General features: G+C 40.6%; 5 protein-coding genes across 13 annotated transcripts; 3 read left to right on the forward strand and 2 right to left on the reverse strand.

Moving 5' to 3' along the window:
* The first annotated feature begins 1,817 nt into the window (after positions 1-1,817).
* LOC124309533 (alkaline ceramidase) lies at positions 1,818-4,372 on the forward strand. Its single transcript, XM_046773215.1, has 4 exons — positions 1,818-2,345; positions 2,722-2,878; positions 2,977-3,214; positions 3,809-4,372. Exons 1-4 carry the CDS (start codon positions 2,253-2,255, stop codon positions 4,128-4,130), a joined length of 810 nt encoding a protein of 269 aa, XP_046629171.1. The 5' UTR covers positions 1,818-2,252; the 3' UTR covers positions 4,131-4,372.
* Positions 3,241-9,747, reverse strand: LOC124309535 (6-pyruvoyl tetrahydrobiopterin synthase). Of its 5 annotated transcripts, none has more exons than XM_046773222.1 (4): positions 6,389-6,526; positions 6,228-6,307; positions 6,077-6,120; positions 3,241-3,519 (listed from the first exon to the last, which is right to left on the reverse strand). In XM_046773222.1, the coding sequence occupies exons 1-4, from the start codon at positions 6,454-6,456 to the stop codon at positions 3,484-3,486; spliced, it is 228 nt and encodes a 75-aa protein (XP_046629178.1). In that variant the 5' UTR covers positions 6,457-6,526; the 3' UTR covers positions 3,241-3,483. The 5 variants fall into 5 exon arrangements, with proteins under 5 accessions (XP_046629178.1, XP_046629177.1, XP_046629175.1 ...); XM_046773221.1 differs by lacking the exon at positions 3,241-3,519 and adding an exon at positions 9,666-9,747 and having other exon boundaries at positions 5,321-6,120; positions 6,389-6,459; XM_046773219.1 differs by lacking the exon at positions 3,241-3,519 and adding an exon at positions 6,621-6,762 and having other exon boundaries at positions 5,321-6,120; positions 6,389-6,459.
* LOC124309532 (electron transfer flavoprotein subunit alpha, mitochondrial) lies at positions 6,954-12,469 on the forward strand. Of its 2 annotated transcripts, XM_046773212.1 has the most exons (5): positions 6,954-7,093; positions 7,353-7,685; positions 7,774-8,226; positions 8,380-10,020; positions 11,713-12,469. In XM_046773212.1, exons 1-4 carry the CDS (start codon positions 7,052-7,054, stop codon positions 8,554-8,556), a joined length of 1,005 nt encoding a protein of 334 aa, XP_046629168.1. In that variant the 5' UTR covers positions 6,954-7,051; the 3' UTR covers positions 8,557-10,020; positions 11,713-12,469. The 2 variants fall into 2 exon arrangements, with proteins under 2 accessions (XP_046629168.1, XP_046629169.1); XM_046773213.1 differs by lacking the exon at positions 8,380-10,020.
* Positions 12,470-14,181: 1,712 nt separating this feature from the next.
* LOC124309534 (uncharacterized) lies at positions 14,182-17,351 on the forward strand. Of its 2 annotated transcripts, none has more exons than XM_046773216.1 (2): positions 14,182-14,427; positions 15,794-17,351. In XM_046773216.1, the coding sequence occupies exon 2, from the start codon at positions 15,794-15,796 to the stop codon at positions 16,472-16,474; it is 681 nt and encodes a 226-aa protein (XP_046629172.1). In that variant the 5' UTR covers positions 14,182-14,427; the 3' UTR covers positions 16,475-17,351. The 2 variants fall into 2 exon arrangements, with proteins under 2 accessions (XP_046629172.1, XP_046629173.1); XM_046773217.1 differs by lacking the exon at positions 14,182-14,427 and adding an exon at positions 14,645-14,663.
* A 2-nt stretch (positions 17,352-17,353) lies between these two features.
* Positions 17,354-21,748, reverse strand: LOC124309530 (uncharacterized). 3 transcript variants are annotated; one of them, XM_046773209.1, is made up of 6 exons: positions 21,638-21,748; positions 20,642-20,818; positions 20,240-20,368; positions 18,595-20,097; positions 17,918-18,525; positions 17,354-17,802 (listed from the first exon to the last, which is right to left on the reverse strand). In XM_046773209.1, the coding sequence occupies exons 4-6, from the start codon at positions 19,268-19,270 to the stop codon at positions 17,458-17,460; spliced, it is 1,629 nt and encodes a 542-aa protein (XP_046629165.1). In that variant the 5' UTR covers positions 19,271-20,097; positions 20,240-20,368; positions 20,642-20,818; positions 21,638-21,748; the 3' UTR covers positions 17,354-17,457. The 3 variants fall into 3 exon arrangements, with proteins under 3 accessions (XP_046629165.1, XP_046629164.1, XP_046629166.1); XM_046773208.1 differs by having other exon boundaries at positions 17,918-20,097; XM_046773210.1 differs by having other exon boundaries at positions 17,707-17,802; positions 17,914-20,097.
* Positions 21,749-23,685: the final 1,937 nt, after the last annotated feature.

Consider the following 23,685-nt stretch of genomic DNA (forward strand, 5'->3'; position numbering starts at 1 on the left):
AGGTGAAAATAATGACGATATGATGTTTTAAACTCAAGAGCAAAACAAAATAGTGAACGTATGAACGAACGTATAACCCAGTGTTCTATCACGTGATTCTCCTATTTTACGTACATACGTATCTACCTGCAGTATTACAGTATACGTACCATTCAAACGTTTTGAATAAAATCAAATGCTGGAAGTGACTAGAAGAGCCACATTTAATCAGCAAAGTAGTAACGATACATTTGCATAATTTGATTATCGTAACGCTTCGATTACCTTATGGGACAGCAATTATTGTTGGTTTGTCGGTAACGGTAGAAAATTACTGTACCGAGGCCCCCGTGCACCGTTCTCCGTCTGGTTGTACCAGCTTCGAACGGCCCCATTTAGCTAACTGTCTTTCTTCATATTCTACTTTTCCTTCATGACGGTTTTTGGCAATCTTCGGTCAACGCCTGCTTGAAGGTACATCTATCGTGAATACCGCGTGATAGTTCCGTAACATGGCCGTAGGAATCATATACGTCCATGTTCGGTAAACTATGGCCGTGTTCGTAAATTGACTGCCAGTACTAAAAATTCCCTAGGACAGAGACAGAGCTGTCCATGAACTCGGCAGTGCAGAAGAGATAAAAGATTGCCGACAGTACTGTCAGTCAATTTTCGAACACGGCCTATATCTTCATCTGTGGTCGGTGCGTACATGGATACGTTATTGGCCGCGTACGCGCGTGCGTGAATTCAATCATATGTGCGTATTTCTTTTGAGCACGCGCGCGTTTTACATTTGCATTTAGTGGTCCTGCGAAGCAACCATGAGACTTATACCCGTATTCATAGTCCTTCCTTGAGGAACAAGGATCCCTTATTCTCATTTCACGTTTCATGAACAAGGAATCCTTGTTCCTCAAGGAAGGACTATGAATACGGGTGTTACTCATGCAAGCACGGTAATGATGCTTACGGAAAAACCAAGGGAATCCGATCTCTATTGGGGAGCATAAGAAAAAACCGTCCTCAAAAATTTGTCGTTTAGTAGTTTTAGATTTCATCAAAAGCAAATTTACTTGGTAATAATATATATCTACATATATATATATATATATATATATATATATATATATATATATATATATATATATATATATATATATATATATATATATATATATATATATATATATATATATATATATATATATATATATATATATATGTATATGTATATGTATATAAACATCGATCGTGATCGAAATGAAATTGCCCCTCACCTAAAAGGGAATATCCTTGGGTCTAGTCTCCCCACCACTCGTCGGATCTTTGCGATATCAGCGCCGTTCAGCGTCAGCCAGCGCAAGCCTTGTTGTACGGATTTTTGATGCCGGATCAAATGTACGAAGATCGGACTCCTTTATGCTTTACTCTACTAGTCTCCATGGATGCATCCACGGTCTTATGTGTATACAGGTCTGGAAACTCCTATGCTGGAAGCCACGATTATTCGTGTCGCTTAGCGAGTGCAACTTTCGATTCTAGCGGCACCACCAGTTGTCGCTGCGGTCTAGTTACCAGGATAACAATAATCTCAATAAATACGATGAGTGAGCGTGAGTGAGCGAATACCCATATACATATATGCGAATGCCACGGTCTTGCCTGGACCCCCCGGCCCCGCCGCAGCTGTTGATAAGATCGCAACGAACCTAGTGGCGACTAGTGAACACAAAAATTGCTTCAATAAGCGACATACCCCCTCCAATGGAGTTTCCCGACCTGTATATAAGACCGTGGATGCATCCATGGATGATCCATGGCCGAAGCTTGCGACACGGATAGGCGTGCGTCGGCTTTGCGAATGAGCCAAGAACCACAGCGCAGTCGGTACAGCACAACAAACGTAACGCTCCGCTAGTTCCCTCTGGTCAGTGAGTTGCGTCGTTAAGCCGCGATAAAGAAGAGGAAGTTAAAAATCAAAACAAAAGAACGTGCGCAGTTAGTAGCAGTGGAACGTCAAAGTCAAGTTTAAGTGCCCCGACACAAAAACGCTTTTGTAACTGATTTTGATTATAGTAAAAGTCTTTAAAATCCGATCTGTCAATTGCCTGTCATTTCTTTGGCGGTCATTTACAACTGGATTTAGTCGACATACAGTGCAACATTTACTCGTATCAGTTCTACGTCGTCACTCACCGATGTCCTGCACGAATTGATTTTGTTACTGTCAAACTTTTGTCCGTATTATTTCCGAAGAAAGACTAAACACTATGTGGAGACCCTTTGAGCCTGGAAGCTCACCGGTAGACTGGTGTGAAGGGAACTACAGCATATCTCCGAGTATTGCTGAATTTATGAATACAGTATGTAAATGTACACCATGTGCTTACACACGCCCGACATGGGAATCCTAAAATGCCACACTCCTTTGTTCGCATAGTTGAGAGTATTCCAAGAGTTTTTGATATAGTAATTGTTAATTCATTCGTTAAGAGTAAGAATAGTAGTTGACGTCAAACCCTCTATTCCACGCACCATTAATTATAAAATTATTTTACCATAGTCGGGAATAGCAACGAAGTCTCGGCAATATACAATGGACAATGAAATATCTCCTTTTTTCTCTAATTGTGATACAACCTATAGTATCGGCCTTGTTGACTCAGATACTCCAACTCCTTTGTTCCGCATGATGGAACTTGATTAACTCATTACTCATTAGTAATAATGATTTTGCAGTTTAGCAATGTGGTGTTTCTACTGCTGCCTCCGGTTCTGATGCATCTCTTTAGAGATTACGGGAGATTCGTCAATCCTGGAATTCATATCATCTGGTTTCTCTTGATGATCGTCGGCGCCAGTAGTGCATATTTTCACGCAACATTATCTCTCATAGGTACAGTTAACACAGAATATTTTAAGAAATGCATTATATGAGACGCTGCGTCGGGGTTGAGGGTCTCTTAAATTCTCACCTTCGTATATTTCTTTTAGGGCAACTGTTGGACGAACTTGCAATATTATGGGTATACATGGCTGGATTCTGCATGTTTTTTCCAAGGAGATATTTTCCTAACGTATTCAAAAATAATAGAAAGAAATTCTCAATATTTGCAATATTGTCGACGGTAATCGCCACAGGTTTGGCCGTTGTACATCCGTTTGTAAATGCATTCGCACTAATGACTCTCTGCATTCCTGCTTTTGGGTTTATGGTCATTGAATTGAAGAGGTGAATTCTCAATTTATATCCTATTATCATATTACACCTTTCTCATATCGTCAACCTAATCACATTAATATATTTTCAAATAGCGTATCATTAAGAAACTATTGGGAAACTTTGCTCGTCAACATATTTTAATAACAATAGTTGATTTATGTCAGTAGTTGTCTTATGTCATCCCTCTGAGTCAGATTGAGTTGAGACAGAAGCATGGTTGCGAGAAATTGAATCAACTGTTCCGGAGGCTTCACATTATTTCGTCTCTGATAGTTGAATTAGGACTCGACAAAGATGCAAATCGTGGGCGAAATCTATGACAGATTTACAAATTTACATTCTTTAGTTCGTGATGAATGTAAAAAACCTCTCCATTATTATGTCTTATTCGCGTTGGCTTATACTGTAAGGTTTTGGTAAAGCAGGGCTGTCTTAATTATTCGAGAGGGCTTTGTATAAATTACTCAACCTAATTGTGTTAAAGTTCATTGATTGTGAGTGGCTCTCGTTGGCAAATTCCCCTGGTTAAACTCATCTCCAGCATTATTCTAAATATGGATTATCATGCATCTTTCTTAGTATGCTAAGGGTATATTTTTTCAGGACGAAATCTGTTAGAGTTTATCGTCTCGGTGTTCGATGTGGTGCTATTTGGATTTTGGCAGTAACCTGTTGGCTCAACGATCGATTATTCTGTGATACTTGGCTGAACTTGAATTTTCCTTATCTTCATGCGCTCTGGCATTTGTTTATTTTTATTGCAAGTTACACAGCCGCTGTATTGTTTGCTTACTTTTCTGTGACGGAAGAGAAACCTCATCAATCTCCGATATTAAAATATTGGCCCAGGAATGATTTTGAATTGGGAATACCTTATGTCACTATAAGAAGTTACATCAAGGTAGACAGTAATACCAATATATAATGCAATCAATCGACGATATATTATTTAAAACTTGCTTTCTATTACTCTAATAGACCGATACTATCAGTATTCAATTGTCTTGTTAAAATTTATTTTATAAGAAATTCAGTAACAGCTAGAGTTGTTTAATCGTCGTCATTTGAAATATGTTAATTCAGTCCATAAGTTTCACTTGGTTAATGTATGCAAAGATGCTACATGTTTGACACGGTTATGTTACTAAAATATCCTCACGAGTTTCATCATTGTAGTTTGTCGAATATCAAATATCTTTTCAATTATTCATCAATTGAGTGAATCCTGATGTTTATTCACGAATAGCAGTTATTTGGTAAAGTTAAATGTAAATTCGTTTACATGATATGATGACAAAATTTAGTAGCATATAGTAGTTACCATAAAATATGTGCTGGCTTGAAAATTAACCAATATTTTGAAACGTGAATTTTTATACCGATCGTTATTAATATGAAGCAAATTTCGATTCATCAACAGATAGAGACTGAGATTACTTAAAATAATAATAATAATAATAATAATAATAATAATAACAACAATTTTAATAATACTACTTTCTAATAATAATAATAATAATAATAATAATAATAATAATAATAATAATAATAATAATAATAATAATAATAATAATGATGATGATGATGATAAGATAAACTTAATATGAATTTATAAACTCATGTTTTTCTAGATGAGTGTAATGCAAGGTGCAGTTACTTTATCAATTTGAAATGAGCTTTTAGAAATGTAATAATCAGCGAAATTGCTGTCGGAAATTTTTTATACCTGCGACTGATTGTTGAGGATTACAAAGATTTTATGTGCGCAATTGTATTTTACACGCATTTATAGGTAAATAGACTCGAAAACAGCATTTTATGAGCATTCGAGCATGTGATAGAAGTATATACCAAAAATATACAACATATGTAAAGCTATATGATAATACAGTATAATTGTTACATGTAGCATACTTATATGACGTATAACACTAATCGTAAGTGCGAACAAGTAATTGGAATACGAAATAGATGTAATGCTAAATTCGGAATGTAATAATACGTATACTATTTTTCCTATTAAGTTGCGCAGAGTCCGACCAGTACAATTATTTTGAATAATTGAAACGTATAGAACGGCGGCGTTGAGGTGCTGGGACGGGGGGGAGGGGGGGGGGGCGAACCCCCCGCCCAAAACAAAAAACAAATTATAGAACTATTATAAATTTATTAAATTAATAAAAATCTGATTTATTTATTATTTTCAATTATTATTAATATTTATCGTAACGTGACAATTTACAAAACGAAACGGTATATTTTAACGAACGTCAAAGTATCGCTCGCACGTGTTAATGCTAAGAGAGTGCCGCAGAGATGGCGCGCGCGTATATACCTTGGAATCGCTCGTATACTCTTATACATTCCCGCACGCTCAGCTACATCCCCGTTCGCTCAGTTGCATTCCCGCACGCTTTTGTCAACGTGTGGGAAAGGTGGTACTTTGCGAACGCAAATGCAAAATCGAACTTTGCGCAAGATAATAGGAAAAATTTCTTAATATCATTGATTAAGTAATAACGTACTTAAATTGTTGATCTGTGATTACTGTAATGTTCTCGAAAATATATTATTTCATATGCACATAGGCATATGCGCCCCTTTATAAAACGAACTCTTATCGATTGGCTCCAATAATTATTCGCCTCTATAAATTACAATATTTTTATCAGTTTCATATATTTTTACCTCATACAATAAATCAGGTTTGGGCATTTCTTTCTTCAATTCATCGAAGACAAAAATAGCTACATTCTCTGTTGTTGAAACAACGTGCTTGAAATACGGCACATCTTTATCCAAATTTTTATGATCTAATTTATCCATCAACACATTTTTCATATAAATTTTCAAATCGGAAATATTCATTACCATTCCAGTTTTTTCATCCACAGGACCTCGCACTGTGACCTCCACTGAAAAAAGAAAAAAAACATGAGTTGTGGATCGAAATTTTTTAATTACGCATTGAACAACTATAGTAATAATTATAGTACTTCAAGCAGATGCGTATGTTTTTTACCGGTGTAATTGTGTCCGTGCCCCCAAAAATTGTTACACTTTCCGTAAATTGCTGCGTTCTGCTCGTCGGTCAAGTGTGGGCTTAAAAAATTTCCACGTTATTAATTAGTCGCATGCGTGCTTAATTATTGCGTCATCATTCATTTTTATATTATCGAATACCTATGAAGGCGATGGCAAGCAGATATTGTTTCTTTCCTGGTCAAATACACAACCGGCACTTGCGTCATGTCCTATTTATTTTAGATCGATATTATTACTTATTATCGCACGTGACAACACGTTAAAGATGCTGAAGATTTGTAAGGAAAGTTCAAGGTGGCCTATGGCTGATTGAAAAAATGATCTGCGTATGTACAGTAGGTACATATGCTTATACACGTATACGATTTACTTTTTATTATTTCGCTGGCATTCCCGACGTCGCAATATCCTGCAGTTGATTGATCTTGCTAAATCTGATTTCACAGTAATTACAACAGCGTTCGAATATTACATTAATATATGCTAGAATTGGGTAACTAAGTAGATACAGCTGGCGATTCACAGCTAGTTTTATTCACCGACTCTTTGCCGCCATGATGGAAAAAGTAGAGCTAGAGACCTCTGGCCGAAGCCCGTCGGTAAGCCGTAAGAATATCGTCATCCCGTACGTATGTACCATATATCGGTCTATGTACATACATAAACCAAACTTTGGACTTGCGTATCAACTTTGCCACCGTGCTCCACTTCTTGCAACGCACAACAGTCGAGTGAGAAGTATTGCAAACTGAGGCATATTTGGCAAACCTTATTTTCGTCAACCGTTGGAATAATTTCAAAATGTTTGTCAACTGTTCCCGTACGATCAGACACAAAACTCAGGTGAGCCAAACTTCAATGAAAATTGATAATTGATCAGTGCACAATTTCAAGTAGGTTGTATTAAATTTTTAGCTTCCCCTATCTTTACTACAATACTTATATAACAATTTTCTATTATGTTAATTTGATTGCTCATCACGAGATTGATGTAATAAGCGAACCGTATCTCTTTACTCAATTACCTGATATGTTGAAATAATGTTTGGTTGTTTGAGAATCTAGGAGTTGGCCAACTTTTATGTGAATTATCATCTTTCAGCTGAACAGTTTTTTGCAAAGATATCAATCGACTTTGGTAATTGCTGAGCATAATAACGAGGCTCTGTCGACGATAACCCAAAATGCATTAACCGCAGCCAGGCAAATCGGTGGGGATATCACTGTCTTGGTTGCTGGCACAAAGTGCGGGCCAGTAGCGGAGGCTGTATCCAAAGCTAACGGCGTAGCTAAGGTTTTGGTTGCCGAGAACGACGCCTTCAAGGGATTCGTCCCTGAAGCCATAACACCGCTGATATTAGCTACCCAAAAACAGTTCAACTTCAGCCACATTCTCGCAGGTGCTACGGCATTTGGAAAGGCTTTGCTGCCAAGAGTGGGTAGACAAATAATGAATAATTGCAGATACGAACAATATCCAGTCAGGGTGTTCGATAACTGAAGTTTGACTGTATAAATTTTAGGTAGCCGCCAAACTAGATGTTTCCCCGGTGAGTGATATAATCGGCGTTAAATCGCCAGACACATTTGTGAGAACAATATATGCGGGCAATGCTATACAAACTGTGAAAGCTAAGGACAGCGTCAAAGTTGTTTCTATTCGAGGGACTTCTTTCGAGGCAGCGCCTCTAGAAGGAGGGAGCGCCAAGCTAGAGCCAGCACCAGCGGGTGATTATAAGTCTAATTCGGTCGAGTTTGTAAAGCAAGAACTGACAAAGTCCGACAGACCAGCGCTCGCTTCTGCCAAAATTGTCATCTCTGGTGGGCGTGGGTTAAAATCCGGAGAAAACTTCCAGCTTCTGTACACGCTTGCCGATAAAATGAACGCAGCCGTTGGTGCTTCTCGTGCCGCAGTTGATGCTGGATTTGTACCGAATGACTTGCAAGTTGGACAGACTGGGAAAATTGTAGCGCCGGTGAGCTTACACAGATGTTCTGTTGAGATAATATTCCAATTTGAAAAAATTATACTCCATCCCAGATTGCTGAGCGATAGATAATGTTTGATTTAGTATGAAATCGATAAGACTTGGGAGGCGTCAAATCTATGAAAACGGTTTTACTTACAGGACCTCTATGTCGCCGTGGGTATCTCCGGAGCGATTCAGCATCTTGCGGGAATGAAAGATTCAAAAACAATCGTAGCGATAAATAAAGATCCGGAAGCTCCTATTTTCCAAGTCGCTGATTACGGCTTGGTAGCAGATTTGTTCAAAGTGGTACCAGAGCTTACCGAGAAGGTGTAAATTACGCAGATACTAACGGCGTTGTTTCAAAAAAGGAAATCAAAATATCTTCCATAGGATTCGGTCATTAAACAAAGTTATCTAAGTATTGTATATTTCAAAAAGCTACCAAGTTTCCGTGTGAGTACTATTTTGACAAGCGCTGTCTCTTATAGTAATTCCTATAATATTATTACATATCGTATCAAATAATATTTACACATTGATATGATTATCGCATGTTTTCTCGTGAGAAACGATGACTGGTAATTCGAGAAATAGTTGTGAAAACTCGAGCTCCTTTTGCAAATGCGTATCTTAACAAAATGGAAGATTACTTTATCATATAATATTGTAAATCATTCTTATACATACTTTTCGCTACAAAGTTGTGATTGAATGCGTTTATATAGTATGTCCAAATGTACAAAGATTATTCTCAACTTTTATACTTGAAGCTAAGAATTTGTTAAATGTTATAATATAACTGACGAAAAAAATCTAGGTATATTATTTTAATAAATCTTTATCCGTCATGCAATTTCTATGGCATTGTTAGAAACTACGTAGAACTTTTACGAACGTAGAATTTCATCAGTGACAGGCAATGACCGGTTTGATATTTATTTCCATAAGCTTGGACACTTAGAACCACACGGTATATGAAAGCACAACGAAAAGAATAGACGTCGAGGAGATAGTAGGTAGGAGATAGAAGTCGGTAGGCAGAGGAAAGCAAAACAACGCGGGAGAAAAATTCTGCATGCGGATTGCGAAGGTCGTCTTTGTTAAAGTACGTTGCACTTATGCCGCATCATTGTCGTAGTTCCCCGTATATCGTATATGCACAGGCATACGTGTATTCCGCTCAAGCGCGTGCGCAAGGGGAGGAAGAATAAAATGTAAAACGAAATTGCGAAAAGAGCTTGCAATATGTTCGCAAGTTATCATTTTCTACCCAGTAGTCGAATCAAATGAAACTTGATCAACAAACGCGATCGGAACAATGCGCGTATTTACAAATTGGCAAGTCAAACCTCTAAAGCTCTCAGTTTGCAATACTACAAATTTTTCAACCTCTGTTACTACTCTTTAAAACTCTGTAGTAATAAATAAATGAACAAGCAAACCGTCCGGAGAGAAGTTGGAGAAGGTTAAACACGAGGCAGAAATCTCTTGTCAATGCCGTCCAGTTTGCAGATTTGCCAATGCTCTCACGCATTTCAATGCACATATATGTACCACACGCGCACAGTCTTGCGCTTTGTACGTGTTGCGCACAATGACGAACAAATTTAAGGTGGTGACTCGTGGATAACGTTAGGTAGTCGTGTTTAAATGAAAGGGAAAGCGCAGTTTGTGAATCGAGTCTCAGAACGAAGTTGAAGCCCGGTGCTCCTGCAACTGGCACCTGCGCAGTTCTACGACGCAGGTCGCAGTTCTAGTCCCGGGTGATTGAAAGTCGGCTGACTTATTCGATTTATGGTAGGTACACGTGGTTTATCCGTTTCTCCTATTTCTAATTCTATTCTTCCTCTCAGTCTTCACTCATCTCCACCTTCGACCTAACGTCTTCACCCCATTGTCAAATGTCATATCCGCATGCGTGGTTAAAAATATTGCGAATAATTATAAAAAAAAACATTTTAGTGTCAACTATGATTCTACGTGTAGTTAGACGAAAATTTTCGATCAAGTCATAGAAACAGATTTGCTTCTTGGGGTTAGGTGCGTGCTTTGACCCGCTCTCGAGTGTCGAAGTTTTGAATAATCGCAGCTTTTCTTCAGTAATCCTTGAATGCAACTAATGTTTGTTTTAGAACGCTTTACTGCAATCTGGGTAATTCAGCCGGGGAAATTTTCCAAATCTTCGCTTTTGTTTCACTCGCCGCTGCGTAGATCGCTTGTGCCAAACAGGTTTTTATTCCCCAAGGTCGTGCGGCTTCCTATCTTCCTCGCGTGTTTTTCACTGTATTGTTATTTTTGCCGAGTTGATGGCGCGGATGTATCTCGGGCCGATTACATCAGTTTAAATGTTGACGAAACGCTAGACCTAATACTGATTCAGGTTTGGAGGTCATCCGTAATCATTTTTTGAACACAAAAGTCTCTCGCAACTTTGTGCTCATCTCACAAATTCATACCACAGCCGTCACTTCGGTCGTGAAAAAGTTTAGCAGTGTCGGATAACCTGCACGATTGTAATTCATCGCTATTGAAAGTAAGTCAGTGAAGTTGGTGGCCTTGTACTCTCAACGTGATGTAATTTCAAAGTGTGTCAGTTTGACTCGGCGTTGATGCTGCAGTTTGAAATTGAGTTTGAAATCGTCCCTCGCCTCGTGTCATTATTCGATAACCGTAAATTCCGATTCGCTTTGTTCGTATATACGTACATAACTCTCTTGACTGTCTCTCGACAATGCATGCGGCCAAGTTAACGAGATTGCGGCAAAGAAAGTGAAATTTTTCCAACGTTTGCGCAATCGACCCGTAATAGGTCTATTATTTAACTTGGGATTGTTGTAAAGTTGATCAAATACAGTGCTCTACCTGATTGTCAGCTTACTCATCTCTCCGTCGTACAGGTATCCCGTCGAAAATAACAGCATTACTCTATACTTGCGAGAGGCCCAAACAATTCGAGCCAGTTCATGTCAAGCGTAACAGGTGCAATAACATCTACTTTGCATTGTCGAGTGTGTGTCTTACCCCGGTAAAATTGACGTCACGTTATTAATTTCAACACAAGTTGTGAAATTTGCATAACGCGGAAGCTGGAATATCTTTCATTTAGCTTGTGATTCTTGCCAGAAATTATTTGAAACACCGAAGCGACTTCCATTACGTCTTTTATACTCTTCTATTCGTTCTCGTACATTGCATATGCCGTAAAAAAGTGAAAACAACTCCGAATATTGTAGGTACCTGTGTGTGTCTGTGGTATTTCAAGTGAGTTGTTCTTCCGATGCTTCATAATTTTAGGAAATTTGTAAGGTATGACGAACCAGCTGCACCTCCCATTATTTCCACTCACATTTTAGTCAAGTTTCATATTCTCGTGTAGGTAGACGAGAAAAATGCGGTAGCTCACTTGAAAATTACGACAACGATTTAAAGTAATTATTATGTTGTTACTGCAGATTCAAAATGATTAAAATTTGTTGTAAATTGTTTCAGAATTGATTAAAATTGGATAGGAGAATATTTCAGTGGACAATGAACCGGAGGAACTTGTATAAACGGTAAAATACATAGAAACGGCTGTGAAAATTTAGACGTCGTCGCCCAGTTGAACGGAGACGTCAGAGCATCATATCGCATTTAATGACACCGAGCAACAGGGGAGGGGGGAGGGGAGGGAGTCCTTTAAACGTCAACGGTGAAGATTAGTGGTAGGAATTAAGAGTGGTAGGATAAATAAGGATCAAAATAAGCAGCGAAACAGTACATATCTACGACAATCAAAATGCTCGAGCCAGTGATAGGTATATCTCCAATTTGGTGGCTACTAGCTTACGCTAGCGTCTTGTTATTACTATCACCTTTGGTTTTACTTGTAGTATTGTTTTTGCCAAATTTACCGATTCTTGTGCTGAGAAGAATGTGTTACATACCCGTGGAGCCGATATAACCATTTCACTGAAGCTATAAGCGATCCCGAATGGAAACAAGCCTTCAGTGTAGGTATCTACCAGATTCCTAGATACGCATACTGAGTTTTTCAATAGATTGACGAAATCTGCAGTAAACTCTGCTCTCTGCTGTCCCTGGACGTTGAAGAAAGTGGCGTTAACTCGATCTGCATTCAAGATAGAATCGTACGCGATAATCCATGTAATACAAGATAGGTTTGATATTACTGCACTTAATATTAAACGTTTGTACACAGATTATGTAAATATTCGTGTAAGATATTGCTAACTCCAGTTAAAGATAAAAAAAAAACGAAGAAAATATATTTGTGTAAAATAAATCATTTACTGAAGATCAAACGAGCAACAATACTACCTGTTTCATCTTTGGAAGGGGTCGATCTTTTTTTGAGTATATCTCAGGAAACGATTACGATTGATTCACGACGACCTCGGAAGTGATTTAAAACGGGTTTGTAAATGCATTTTTTTCGGATCTTTCGAGTATGCGTCATATCCTGGTATGCACGATGCATGACATGTATCAATAGATCTGTACCCATAAATTGTATACTTCTGTATGCGGATTTTCAATATCGATTCTCGCTTTGTCACTTCGCATTTACGGTCAATTCTTTCAACGCGTTATAACCGGCCGAACCGGATCGCCAAGAGTCGTAAAATTATTTTTCACGTATCATCGCGTGGCCGTAACTCGGGGACAGTGAACCACGCTCGCATATACCACAGGCCGTGATGGCCAAGCTAACCTCATCGTCCGCTACCGAATGGAATATCAACTAGCCTGATATTATTAGAGCAGAATTTTAAGAGCCATTTAGAGATTCAGAATCTCCGAATCGGTATTTGCGAAATTTTTCGAATGTTTCGATTTCGTATGCAGGAAGCAAGCCGTCGGAAATATATTAATAATATGATGATTGATAACAGGCGAGAATAGGTAATTTACGGGACCACTGCTATGTAGTTTTAGCCTTCAGCCGTATTAAAATTCAATTATTCAAGGTGACCGCTGTCTCTTCCGTGTTCTACTATTAAAGATTCGGTTGTAAACAGATGCATGCTACTGGTTGAAAAGTGAATTCCGATCGCCGTAAACCGGACACCGTCTCATCTCCGACACCGTATTTGCAGTCGCTGACTTCGTCTAGCTTTAATTCTATCTTATTCACAATAACTACGGATAATTGTCTACTTGCATTTTCTTTATGTCGAATTAAACTGAGACTGGATTTTCAGCTTTCTTGTGCCTTGATCGTGTACGTTTCCTTTTGCATGATCGATAGTATAATTAATTTCAGATGATAGTTGAATAAATATTTGTCAAAGATTATTTGGTCGTATATTAGACGATGTTGGAGGAATATCGTTACAACCTTTATCGTGCATAATTTTCTCAAATCTTACATCCTCCATTCGCAACGATTACGTTCCTCTATTTTCCCCGGCGGTGTACCGAATTGAAGGAGCAGGAGCCGCAGCTTCTTCATACCCCTGCAGCAGGAATGTTTTCTCAACGCCTAGAGTACCCGTGATGCCCGCATACCGGGTGATGACCATTCGAACGATACGCAGCCTCGAGTCGATCTTCCAACAGCAGATCAAGTCTCGAGATGTATCGAAGGTGTACCGGCCGTTTTACGGTTCCAAATCTGCCTCCTCGCACTTCGGGAAGAAACTGCTTGCCTCTTGATGAGAAACTCCGCCAATAATAGACGCGTGAAAGGCTTCGAATTATCGAATTTTTAGATCTCCGTCGATAAGTTCGAGCGTCGACGAAACAACGAACTGGATTTTCCCACTACGTAACTATTTTCTCTACGAGTCGACGTTGCTCGCGATATGAGATCTATATAAGATTGTGGATGTACGAGGCGAAGACTGATGTAAGATGAGGAGGAATCGGAGTACAGAGAGCGAGGCGAACAAAGTCGCATGGATATTTTGTACGTATTCCGAAGGTACTTTCGCCGGGTTCGCGGACAAGGTGCCCATACGTATGCATACGAATACATAGGTATAAGTATATATGTTGGCCGAGCGTATGTATAGTAGTGGGAGATCGGTGGGACTTGAATCGCGGGTTTCTTGAGGCATATATATGGTAGGGAGCCATGCAGTTCTCTTGCTACTCGGCGCGTTCTCAGCCTCTTGGATCTCCGCCGGAACGTTGTGATATCCGATCAATTTAACCAACTTTGCACTACCGGATCGTCAGCCTGAATAAAAAAGTGAGAAGGTGAGTCAGTTTGTGATTCAAATATCTGCCACTCGAGCTTGGGACGCTCGTCTGCCGACTATTCCTTTACGTGTGTCGACGAAAGTAGGAAATCTGTAATGACAGAAGAAGGGAAATACCATTTTACTGCTGTTCCTGCGTATTGTTGTGCGGTGCTTTGAAAGTTAAATCGATTTTCCCGCGTTGTTTTCTCCCCCCCTCACCACCCCTGCAGGGTTGAAACGAAAGTGAAGCCGGTAAAATTTTTTATTTTCTCCGTCAAAGTGGCCCTTTGCAGATACCAATTGTTTATTTTCCGTAGTTTTATTAAAAATCAAAAGCCCCCGATTTCTCTCAAACACGAGCGCGTAACTCTGAAACTCTACCAACATACCGGTGCATGACTACCATGCGAAATGCCTCCAAGTCCGTGACTGAATTTTTCTCGACAAGAATACAAGGAGAGAGAGAGAGAGAGAGAGAGAGAGAGAGAGAGAGAGAGAGAGAGAGAGAGAGAGAGAGAGAGAGAGAGAGAGAGAGAGAGAGAGAGAGAGAGAGAGAGAGAGAGAGAGAGAGAGAACTTGCCACATAGTTACACAGCTGCAGGCTGTATTAAAATTCAATGCACGTACAAAGGTGATACGAAAATTACAACCGTTTGCAACTAACGGTTCGCTTCAGCGATTAAGAGATACTTGTATTATTTAACGATGATTTATATTCACGCTAGGACTTATTTCTTTCGCAAAATTAAATTTATTCTACGCGTGTGGGTTTATGTGGGTGTTGCCACGAACCATTAACTTTGCATCTAGCTGTAGTTATGAAAAGCTGTATCATTCGGGATAAGATCTACATTCACCTGACATTGAGGTCCATTAATGATACGTGTAAACCAGTTTGAATTTTTCCAATCAATCGCATTGTCCAACTAGACAGCGGTATAATATCCTTGCTCCGGCAATGACAATTTTTTATTCACATTTTTTCATAAACTTTTTTCATCTCTCTTACACAAGATCCTATCAGCTTCCCGTATCTTTGCTGTTCCGTTTTTATGCCTTTTCGCGCGTTGAAGGTGTTTCTTGTGCACCTCGTTAATGACCCAGCTAAACTATTACAAGTGTAAATTTTTTTCTCCACTAATTGGTAGATCATTTTCACGCGGTGTTTGCAACCTCTCAAAGTCATGGCATATACACAACTCCTGTCCTCCGCGCTCGTGAAAGCTAGATCCAGCCGAGCAGATTAGAGCGGTATATAGTTTATCGATTGTTCGTTTAGTTTTCGAGGAGAAGTCAGAACGGTTAAACGAACCCTTGCTGTACAATGGAGATAAAAACTCGCCGTGTGAATAAATCCGGAATCTGTCGATTCTGTCCTCTAGATGAAACTACTACTCACCTTACTGGGCGCAACGACAATCCTGGCCGATCCGGAACCTGGACTCCTCCGTGTCCCCAGGGTATACAACGCCTTGGTGACGAGCAATCAAAATCTCTCGCCGTCGAGGGCGTTCCCAGTGATTCAGCCGGTCGTTCACACGACCGCCGTCGGCTACGTGCCGCCATTCTACTACACTCAGTTTGCCCCACAATATCCGGGTCCGGAAGCGGGCCGGCTGCCCCAAGAATTACTTCCGGCGAACGGAGCTGGACCCGACGAGGGTGCACCGTCGAAGGCCGCGGCCGGGGCCGAAACGAGGACCGGTAGTTCCGGGACGGAGCGGAACTTGGGATCAGCCGAAGACGAGACCCGGAAAAGGAAAGCGGGCGCCGAGCACCCGCTCAGTTTCTATCCGAATTATCATTCGCTCTACTACGACCCGTACTTTTATTCCTACAACAGTTTCAACGCCCGCGTCGCTCCGAGTCCGTACATTTTCGACTATCAGCCACCAGCGTTGGCCCCCGCACTTTCCCCTCAGGGAGCCTACCGGGGGCAGCAGCTGCTCAGGCCCCGGTTACCGGTAGCCGGCCCTGAAGCCCTTGGGAAAAATGAAGCCGAGGAAAAGATTCCCGACGTACCACCGCCGCCGGTGCCAACCTCATCCTCGAACAAGTCGTAATGTCGAAAAGTGGGGGCGTATTATAAGTGAATTATAAGAATAAACGGCGATATACGTACATTAGGGTGGTCCTTATTTGGGGGTCGGAAAAATTTTCATTGGGACGCCTCGTAAATCTGTTGCAAATCATTCATAAAAAAATCTGTGTAAAGTTCCAAGCCTCTACGTCAATTGGAAAAGGTGCCTCTAAGCTCCGAAAATTTTTAATGTAAAATACATGTAGTTTTTATAACCAGCTATTTCGACTCGTATAACTTTGCATAATAAATTGAGGCACTGATTTGAAACTTGGCAGTGCTGTTGCTTATAATGAATATGTATATAAATGCTTATAATTATTGGAACAAGCTGTGAAAATATCAAATTTTTATAATTTTTGTTCCCTTACGTATGAGCCTAACAAAAGTGATGCTATTAAGCTTATATGTAAAAAGAAGTTCATTAAAAAATTATGATAAAATATTGAAATTTTCAAGGTTTGTTTCTATCATCACAAGAAACAACTCTGTCCTTCATTTATACCGAAGTCATACGAAACGAAATAACTTGTTGTAAAAACTACATGTATTTTACATTTAAAACTTTCAAAGCTTAGAGGTACGTGTTCCAGTTCACGTAGAGGCTTGAAAGTTTACACAGATTTTTTTTAATGATTTACAGATTTGTGGGACGTCCTAAAGAAAATTCTCCCGACCCCCAAATAAGGGCCACCCCAATGTGCACGTTTACATTACACATATTACTTTTCAATGGAAAGGTACGAGTGTGCCCTTAGTGCACATCGTTAGGTTAGGAACTAAGGAGCCTGAATACGTAGATTATTACTAACGTATATATTACAACCTTGTGACTGTCTTTATATAAATGAATAGACGTAGGTCAGTGTGTCTTAATTTTTTTGAATCCTCTGCAAAATGTATACAACACCAAGCTTTTCTCGTTCGCCTCATTGATATCATCATTATTACTTTCATTTTCTATTTTCACTGATAACTGGTGCTCTCGTGAAATTTCTCACTGCTTACGCCCCAGACTTTCATAATGTACGAAAACCCTTCGCCATGAAATCCTCTGACACGTAATTTAGCAAAATTATGAGCCGGACCGCCGGAATGTAGGCTGACTATTCCCCTCGTTTGATTATAACGCAGGGCTTCGACACAGGTTATGTACACGGGGCCTTCTGTGTCCATTCCGAATACAGCGTCAACTGCGGAAGGTCCTCTGTTTCTCAAGAATATGTTATGCTGATAAAATAGAATTCCCTCGCATTCTCCCCATCTGTAGTCGTGCGGGCATTCCTCGCACCATTCCGACTCCCTGGCGCCCTGAGAATCAGAAAAATCATCCATTTCATTTTCTTACCGATTCGATTTCACTTCAAGCTCAGGTCGCGTGCGTAACGGCCATAGGTAAAAACATGATAATAAAATCGATACCCACGCCGATTTCTGCCGTTCCAGACATCGTAGAATCCGTCATATTACGATTTTTCATGTCCTGGTCAACGGTGGCTGGAACATCGTCTATCCTCTTGATGGAACTCACGGCACCGTTGATCGCGACAATTTCGTGGGTAGAATTTCTGTACACCATCGTGTCAGTCTTGACGTTTTCTATACTTTTTGTCACGTGCACCTCCGGGGAAGTCTCTACCTTGACCATGGAACCCTGGGAGGCCAAAGCCTGACTCGAATTGTCCGACTGACCATTGGCTGAAATAACAACGGTGTTAGGTCGAGTGAATGCCTTGTCTGTCGCCGGTGTTTCCCATTGAAAAATACTCTCCAGCTCTTCGGAGGTCGACTCGTTTCCTCTCGACGAAGCTGTGAGATGAGCTCCGAGGTCGACGATCAGAGTTTCATTGTCGCGTTTTTGCTTCAGAGAATTTCTCTCCGATACCATAAGATCGATATCATTATTTTCCAAAAGGCGAGGTGTCGCGACTGTTGGTGACGAATCTTCGTCGAAATATAGATTGAAGTCACTTGAATTCTTCAGAGTTCCCTCTTCGATTGGATCGGTGAAAGATCCCTTGCTCTCCGGAGTCGCTGTTTGGGTGTCGTTGAAATTTATATCAGGAATAGTCGAGTGATATCGATTGGCCAAATTCACCTTACCTCTCAGGTCAGCACCGCTATTCGGAACCGGGAAAACTGTCGAAGCAAGGTCGGGAGAATACGTGACTACAACCGGGGGACGGGGCGTATCCTCGGCCCGACCGCGATCTTGAGTGAAGTCATTTCTTTCCGTATGAACTTGCACCTTCGCCTCCTTGGCTCTTTTCGCCTCGGCTATCAACTTTTCCGCCCTCTCGCGTCTCTTCGTAATCTCATTTTTTTGCAAGTTGAACTTGTCCATGATCGCCTTCCTCTGGGCGTAGTAGCTACTCATGTAATCTTTCGACGTCGAAACGTTCCGGGTAACCATTTCCTTGCCCTCTCTCCGGAATCTCGCGATTAAGAGATGATTTGGCTTCTCCGGCGTGGACCTCGTCTCTTCGGGTCTCATTGTCAGCATGAAAGCACGTCTAAAGTCGCAACCCACCGCCTCAGTCCCGGTGTTTCTTGTATACTTCCTCTCTTTTAGAGCATTATCGCAAATTCGATTGGGCTCGTTCACGGTTGTACTTACAGATTTTGCGAAAAAATCGTCAGCCCTTTTATCGCCCTCCGTCACGACGCTTCTCGAAGATACGCCGGAGAGAGTTGAAGCGAAAATGATTATTAGGAAAAAGTATAGTCCGCGATAGTCTGGCGTGCGGAATTTCACGCCTTCTGGATCTTCCGACAACATTCCGAAATAATCGTTGATCTTGAACGTGTCAAACCGCACCGCCTGTCGAACACTGTGCTTCTAAAACGACACTCTCTTGAAAACTAATGCGAGAACTTTATACGGCATGCGGCACTCCGATAGATGGAATTAACTGAGACGATATCGCTATCTGTCGTGCTACCAACCGACCTTTGAACCGCATCGAAACTATAATATATTCAATGTTAGGTCTACGACACTTGATTGACGCGAGCTGTGTTCTTTTCTTCTGAGTTGTCTTAGCGTTCCCGATAAGGGCAGAAGGTTTCACGGTCAAATTAATATTACAACCGACTGCGAACGCAGCTCGAGCATTTTTGGATCACTTATGACCCCAGCTTCTTTATTATACCTCTTCAAATAAAAGATTTTGTCTCATTCTACCAAAGACACGTCTCATTAAAAACCCGTACCGTCGGCTTGGAATGTACACCACTGAACAAAAGATAGTGTCAGGTTAGGCGTTTTTGCTGCCGATATGTATTGTTTTATTCAAAGCTTGGGTATGACTATGAATGTACATACACAATATATGATAAGAAAATTTGAGGTGAAGTTTTTCACTCGGCTTCTATGATAACGGAGTCATTTTCGTCAGAGACCTCCACGCTACTCGCCGCGCTGGCTGCTTCGCCGAGAGGATCGTATCCCGGTTCAACTTTTTCGTCCAACTTCTCTATACCACCGCCGTCATTGTTTTCGTCATCGTCGTTGTCGTCGTAATCTACAGGTTTAATCGGCGGCCGAGGTGTTCCTGGTTTTGGAACATATTCCGGGACTGATGGTTTCGACCCAGCCGGATACAGCTAAACACGTAAAGTGAAGTAACGTTAGTATCACGATTGATTTCATTTATTCACTAATCTTTCGCCCCTCTTATCATTCCTTTCAACTAGCGAATAAAACCGGCATGCAACAAAAATCGTTCGATGCTGTGTGAAATCTTACCGGGGAGTAGGGAAATCGGAAATCGTAGACTGGCGTTCCATAATAATTATAAATTGTTGGAACATGTGCTATAGTAGGTCTACCATTTGCAAATACGGCCATTGGTACAGTCCTGACGGCTGTGTTAATCTGAAAATAACAAACCAACGCGGGGATGTTTGCGTGTGTTTTTTCAGTAAATTAATATAGGTTAATGTCGACGGTTGATCGAATAAATGCACGACACCAACCGGGATCACCCTATTGCTTTCCAACTGTTTGTGTTCCGTGATATTTCTTTCGAAATGTTCCAACCCCAAACGGGAGATTAATGGCGATTAACGAATCCGTTATCGAGTAACGTGATGGAGATCGCGAAGTTGTGTCAAGTATTTCGACAGTTCAGTGCTTTGAATTCGTTACCTGAGGGACGTTATAAAGAAAGTATTGTTGAGAAGGGATGGCGTCCAGCGTAGTCTCATCCAGACGTTGGGTAGGAAACTCTGTACGATGCGCCGAGATCAAATTCGGATAATGCAGAGGGCCTGCGGGAACCAGGGCTGTCGCGGATGATCCGATAAGTGTCAGTAAGATAATCACCTGCTCGAGGATACGAAAATATTACCATACATTTTCCTTCATCTTAAATAACATGTTATACATTTTCAAAAATTCATTTCATCCACCTATTATTTCGGAGAATGATCTGACGTTATACGAGTGTATGTTCGTTTGTTTCTATTTGCAAGCCTCTGAATATTCTACTGCTACGGGACAATTTAATCTGGATGCTCTCGGTTGTCTGCGCATAATAATCCATTATTCATTATTCATTGTCTCTCTACACTGATCGTTGTGAGTAATGGTGGACAAAATAACGTGACTCAACTGACCGTATAACGACATATACCTGCAGCGCATTTATGATCACGTTTGAAGACCCCACCTTCTCGAAAACAAATATAAAAATTAAACAATGCGAGATGAAAATTCACCAGCCAAGACCGTCGTCAAAAGTCTAACGTTAAAATGTAACGGCATTTTGCTTTGCGATTCGTAGGCTGCGTCAACGTATCGCCAATTTTGATAGGTAATCAGGTAGCATTGTTAACGACGTGGGTAGGTGCACCTAGAAATTCTTAGCTGATATAAATTCAGCGCACTACGCAGCACTAAAATTGACAGCTTGAAGAATTGGGTAACGAAAATTGAACGGACATAATAACATGTACACGCATACTGAAGAATTGGTCTTACAGATCTGTCTGATTATAATAGGAAAAACTCTGTCGCCAATTCGAGGGATCACTTGAAACCACATTCTGATCAAAGTTGCGCGATTAGTCGGTTATGCTACCCCGATTATCAACAGAAAGAAATTACCTAATTGTGAGTGCAAGAGCTGAAAAGTTGACTCACCTTCATAGCGACGGCTTTCGTCTAAAGGACCGGTAACTATATCAGACTAACTCGAAATTAAGAATGCGGGAGGGCTTATATATTGTTGGTGGGTCCGCCATCCCCCACTTTTCTGCTCATCACGGGAGGCTGCTTTGTATTCCGGGTGACACTCTGTTCAAACTAACTTTTTCGTAGCACCAAAAATAGTAGACAAGAAGTGTAAACAACCGTGCGAGTTTTCTATCTATCGTAAGGCGCCCTCAATGGAGATTGGTAAGAGACCACGTTCACCTTCGACACTCTGTATGCATGTACTTACCCCTTGATTTGACACATTTTTCTCACACATTTTGTCAGACAGTTCGATCGTTATTTTCTCTTCTATTCATCTTCCAATTCTATGATCAACGCCGATAATTTGTTTCCAAGTTACCCTGAACCCAGCATGGTTCTAAAATACTACACTAAAAAATTTTGCGTATACGCTCATTACTCATCCGAACCGGTTTGCAGTGGAGAAAGATCATATTTTGATTAGAGTATCTTGAGCATTGGGTGCGGCACTCATCCTGGTTCGCCGTGATCCGGTGCTTGAATGGAATTTGCATTTGCTTCATAATAATATTTATTGTGATTTATTGACACGGTATTTATCGTGCACATTTTTTCCCCCTATGTAGTCGCCCATTACCAGCGGCTTTGTGGGAGCGGACTACTTTTTTTTTTTGACTCTATTTAAGCTATTGCAGTGAAGAACGCATCGTATGGTTATCCTATCGACATTTCATACGGATACAAATAGAACTGCATTTACGTACATGAAAAGTAATTATAAACGTAATAACGAAGGTCGCATCTGCTCAAGTGTTGATGATTTTTCTACAACGATAACCGTACTTTTGGCAATATCCGGCAGTACGTCTTTCCGCTGTTCGGCAATAGCAATAATCATCATTCTACTTTGGCACATAGACCGGGACGCGTGTTGGGTTGCATGCCGCAGGCTGATTAAACATTTCAGAAGGGGACTCGCGCGTAAGTGCAGCTTAACGAACCTCCGGTCGAATTGGAACACTGGAATCGGAACTGCCGCCCTGACGGGACGTTAATCGACCTACCAAGATTGGTGAATTTCGTCGGAAATCGGGAAGTTGCCGAACGAAATATCTGTGCGCGTATAATATTATTGTTAAAGTGGAAGATCGTAGTTGGCAATATTTATGTTACCCGTTACTGTATTTTTTTTCTGACTCGGTTCTATCAAAAATAGAATGCAATATGATAAAATAAAATTCTAATAATTTATTAATCATTTGTTGTACTTGAACACGTGAAACGGACTGTGAACTCGCGTGTTTCATAATTTTCAACACTTGTACCGATTGTAAAGTACAGCAGAGACGGGTCAGTGAAAATGCCGAGGTCAAGGGACGCGCGTCCTACTTCCTATCACCAAAAGCCTCCTATTACGCGAATGAAGCAAAAGCTTTGTAGACGAATCGAGATGCTGGAAGCGGAAGAGATCAAATACAGGATTGATAACGAACGAGAAATAATAAACATTAGCAGATACCTCGGAGGTGGCTGGTAGGTACGACTTGCAGAAATCTACTTCCAACATTACGTACAGGTGACAAGTCACCTAGCTTTGTTTCATTTCGGCTGTCGAAGGATAAACTATTCCAACCTAAATTTCTCCATTCAGAGTTAATCCGATCACTCGTAACGACCATGGTTGTCAATGTAATGCGTCGAACATGTGATGATAACTCGAAGTATACTTCCTTCGTTCTTCTCGCCAGCTCCGTTCCAGATCTTCGAATTTACCTTCGATAAAGCGAATTCATGACAGTTCTGGTAACTCAGCGTGGACATGTGACAGTCGGAACGAAGCGAAGTACTTCAGGGATCGTGCTGAATGAGTCGTATCGTTGTTCTTTTCGGCAGAATCGATTCGGTTGGTGATTGATTAATAATAGCACCTTCGCGTCGTTTGCATTATTAGATTCGGTGTGAAATTTACAATTCTATACTATCTTTATTGGTTATGATGTCGCTTCGAGAAA

This window comes from Neodiprion virginianus, chromosome 7 (genome assembly GCF_021901495.1).
Source record: "Neodiprion virginianus isolate iyNeoVirg1 chromosome 7, iyNeoVirg1.1, whole genome shotgun sequence".
NCBI classification, from domain to species: Eukaryota; Metazoa; Arthropoda; class Insecta; order Hymenoptera; family Diprionidae; genus Neodiprion; species Neodiprion virginianus.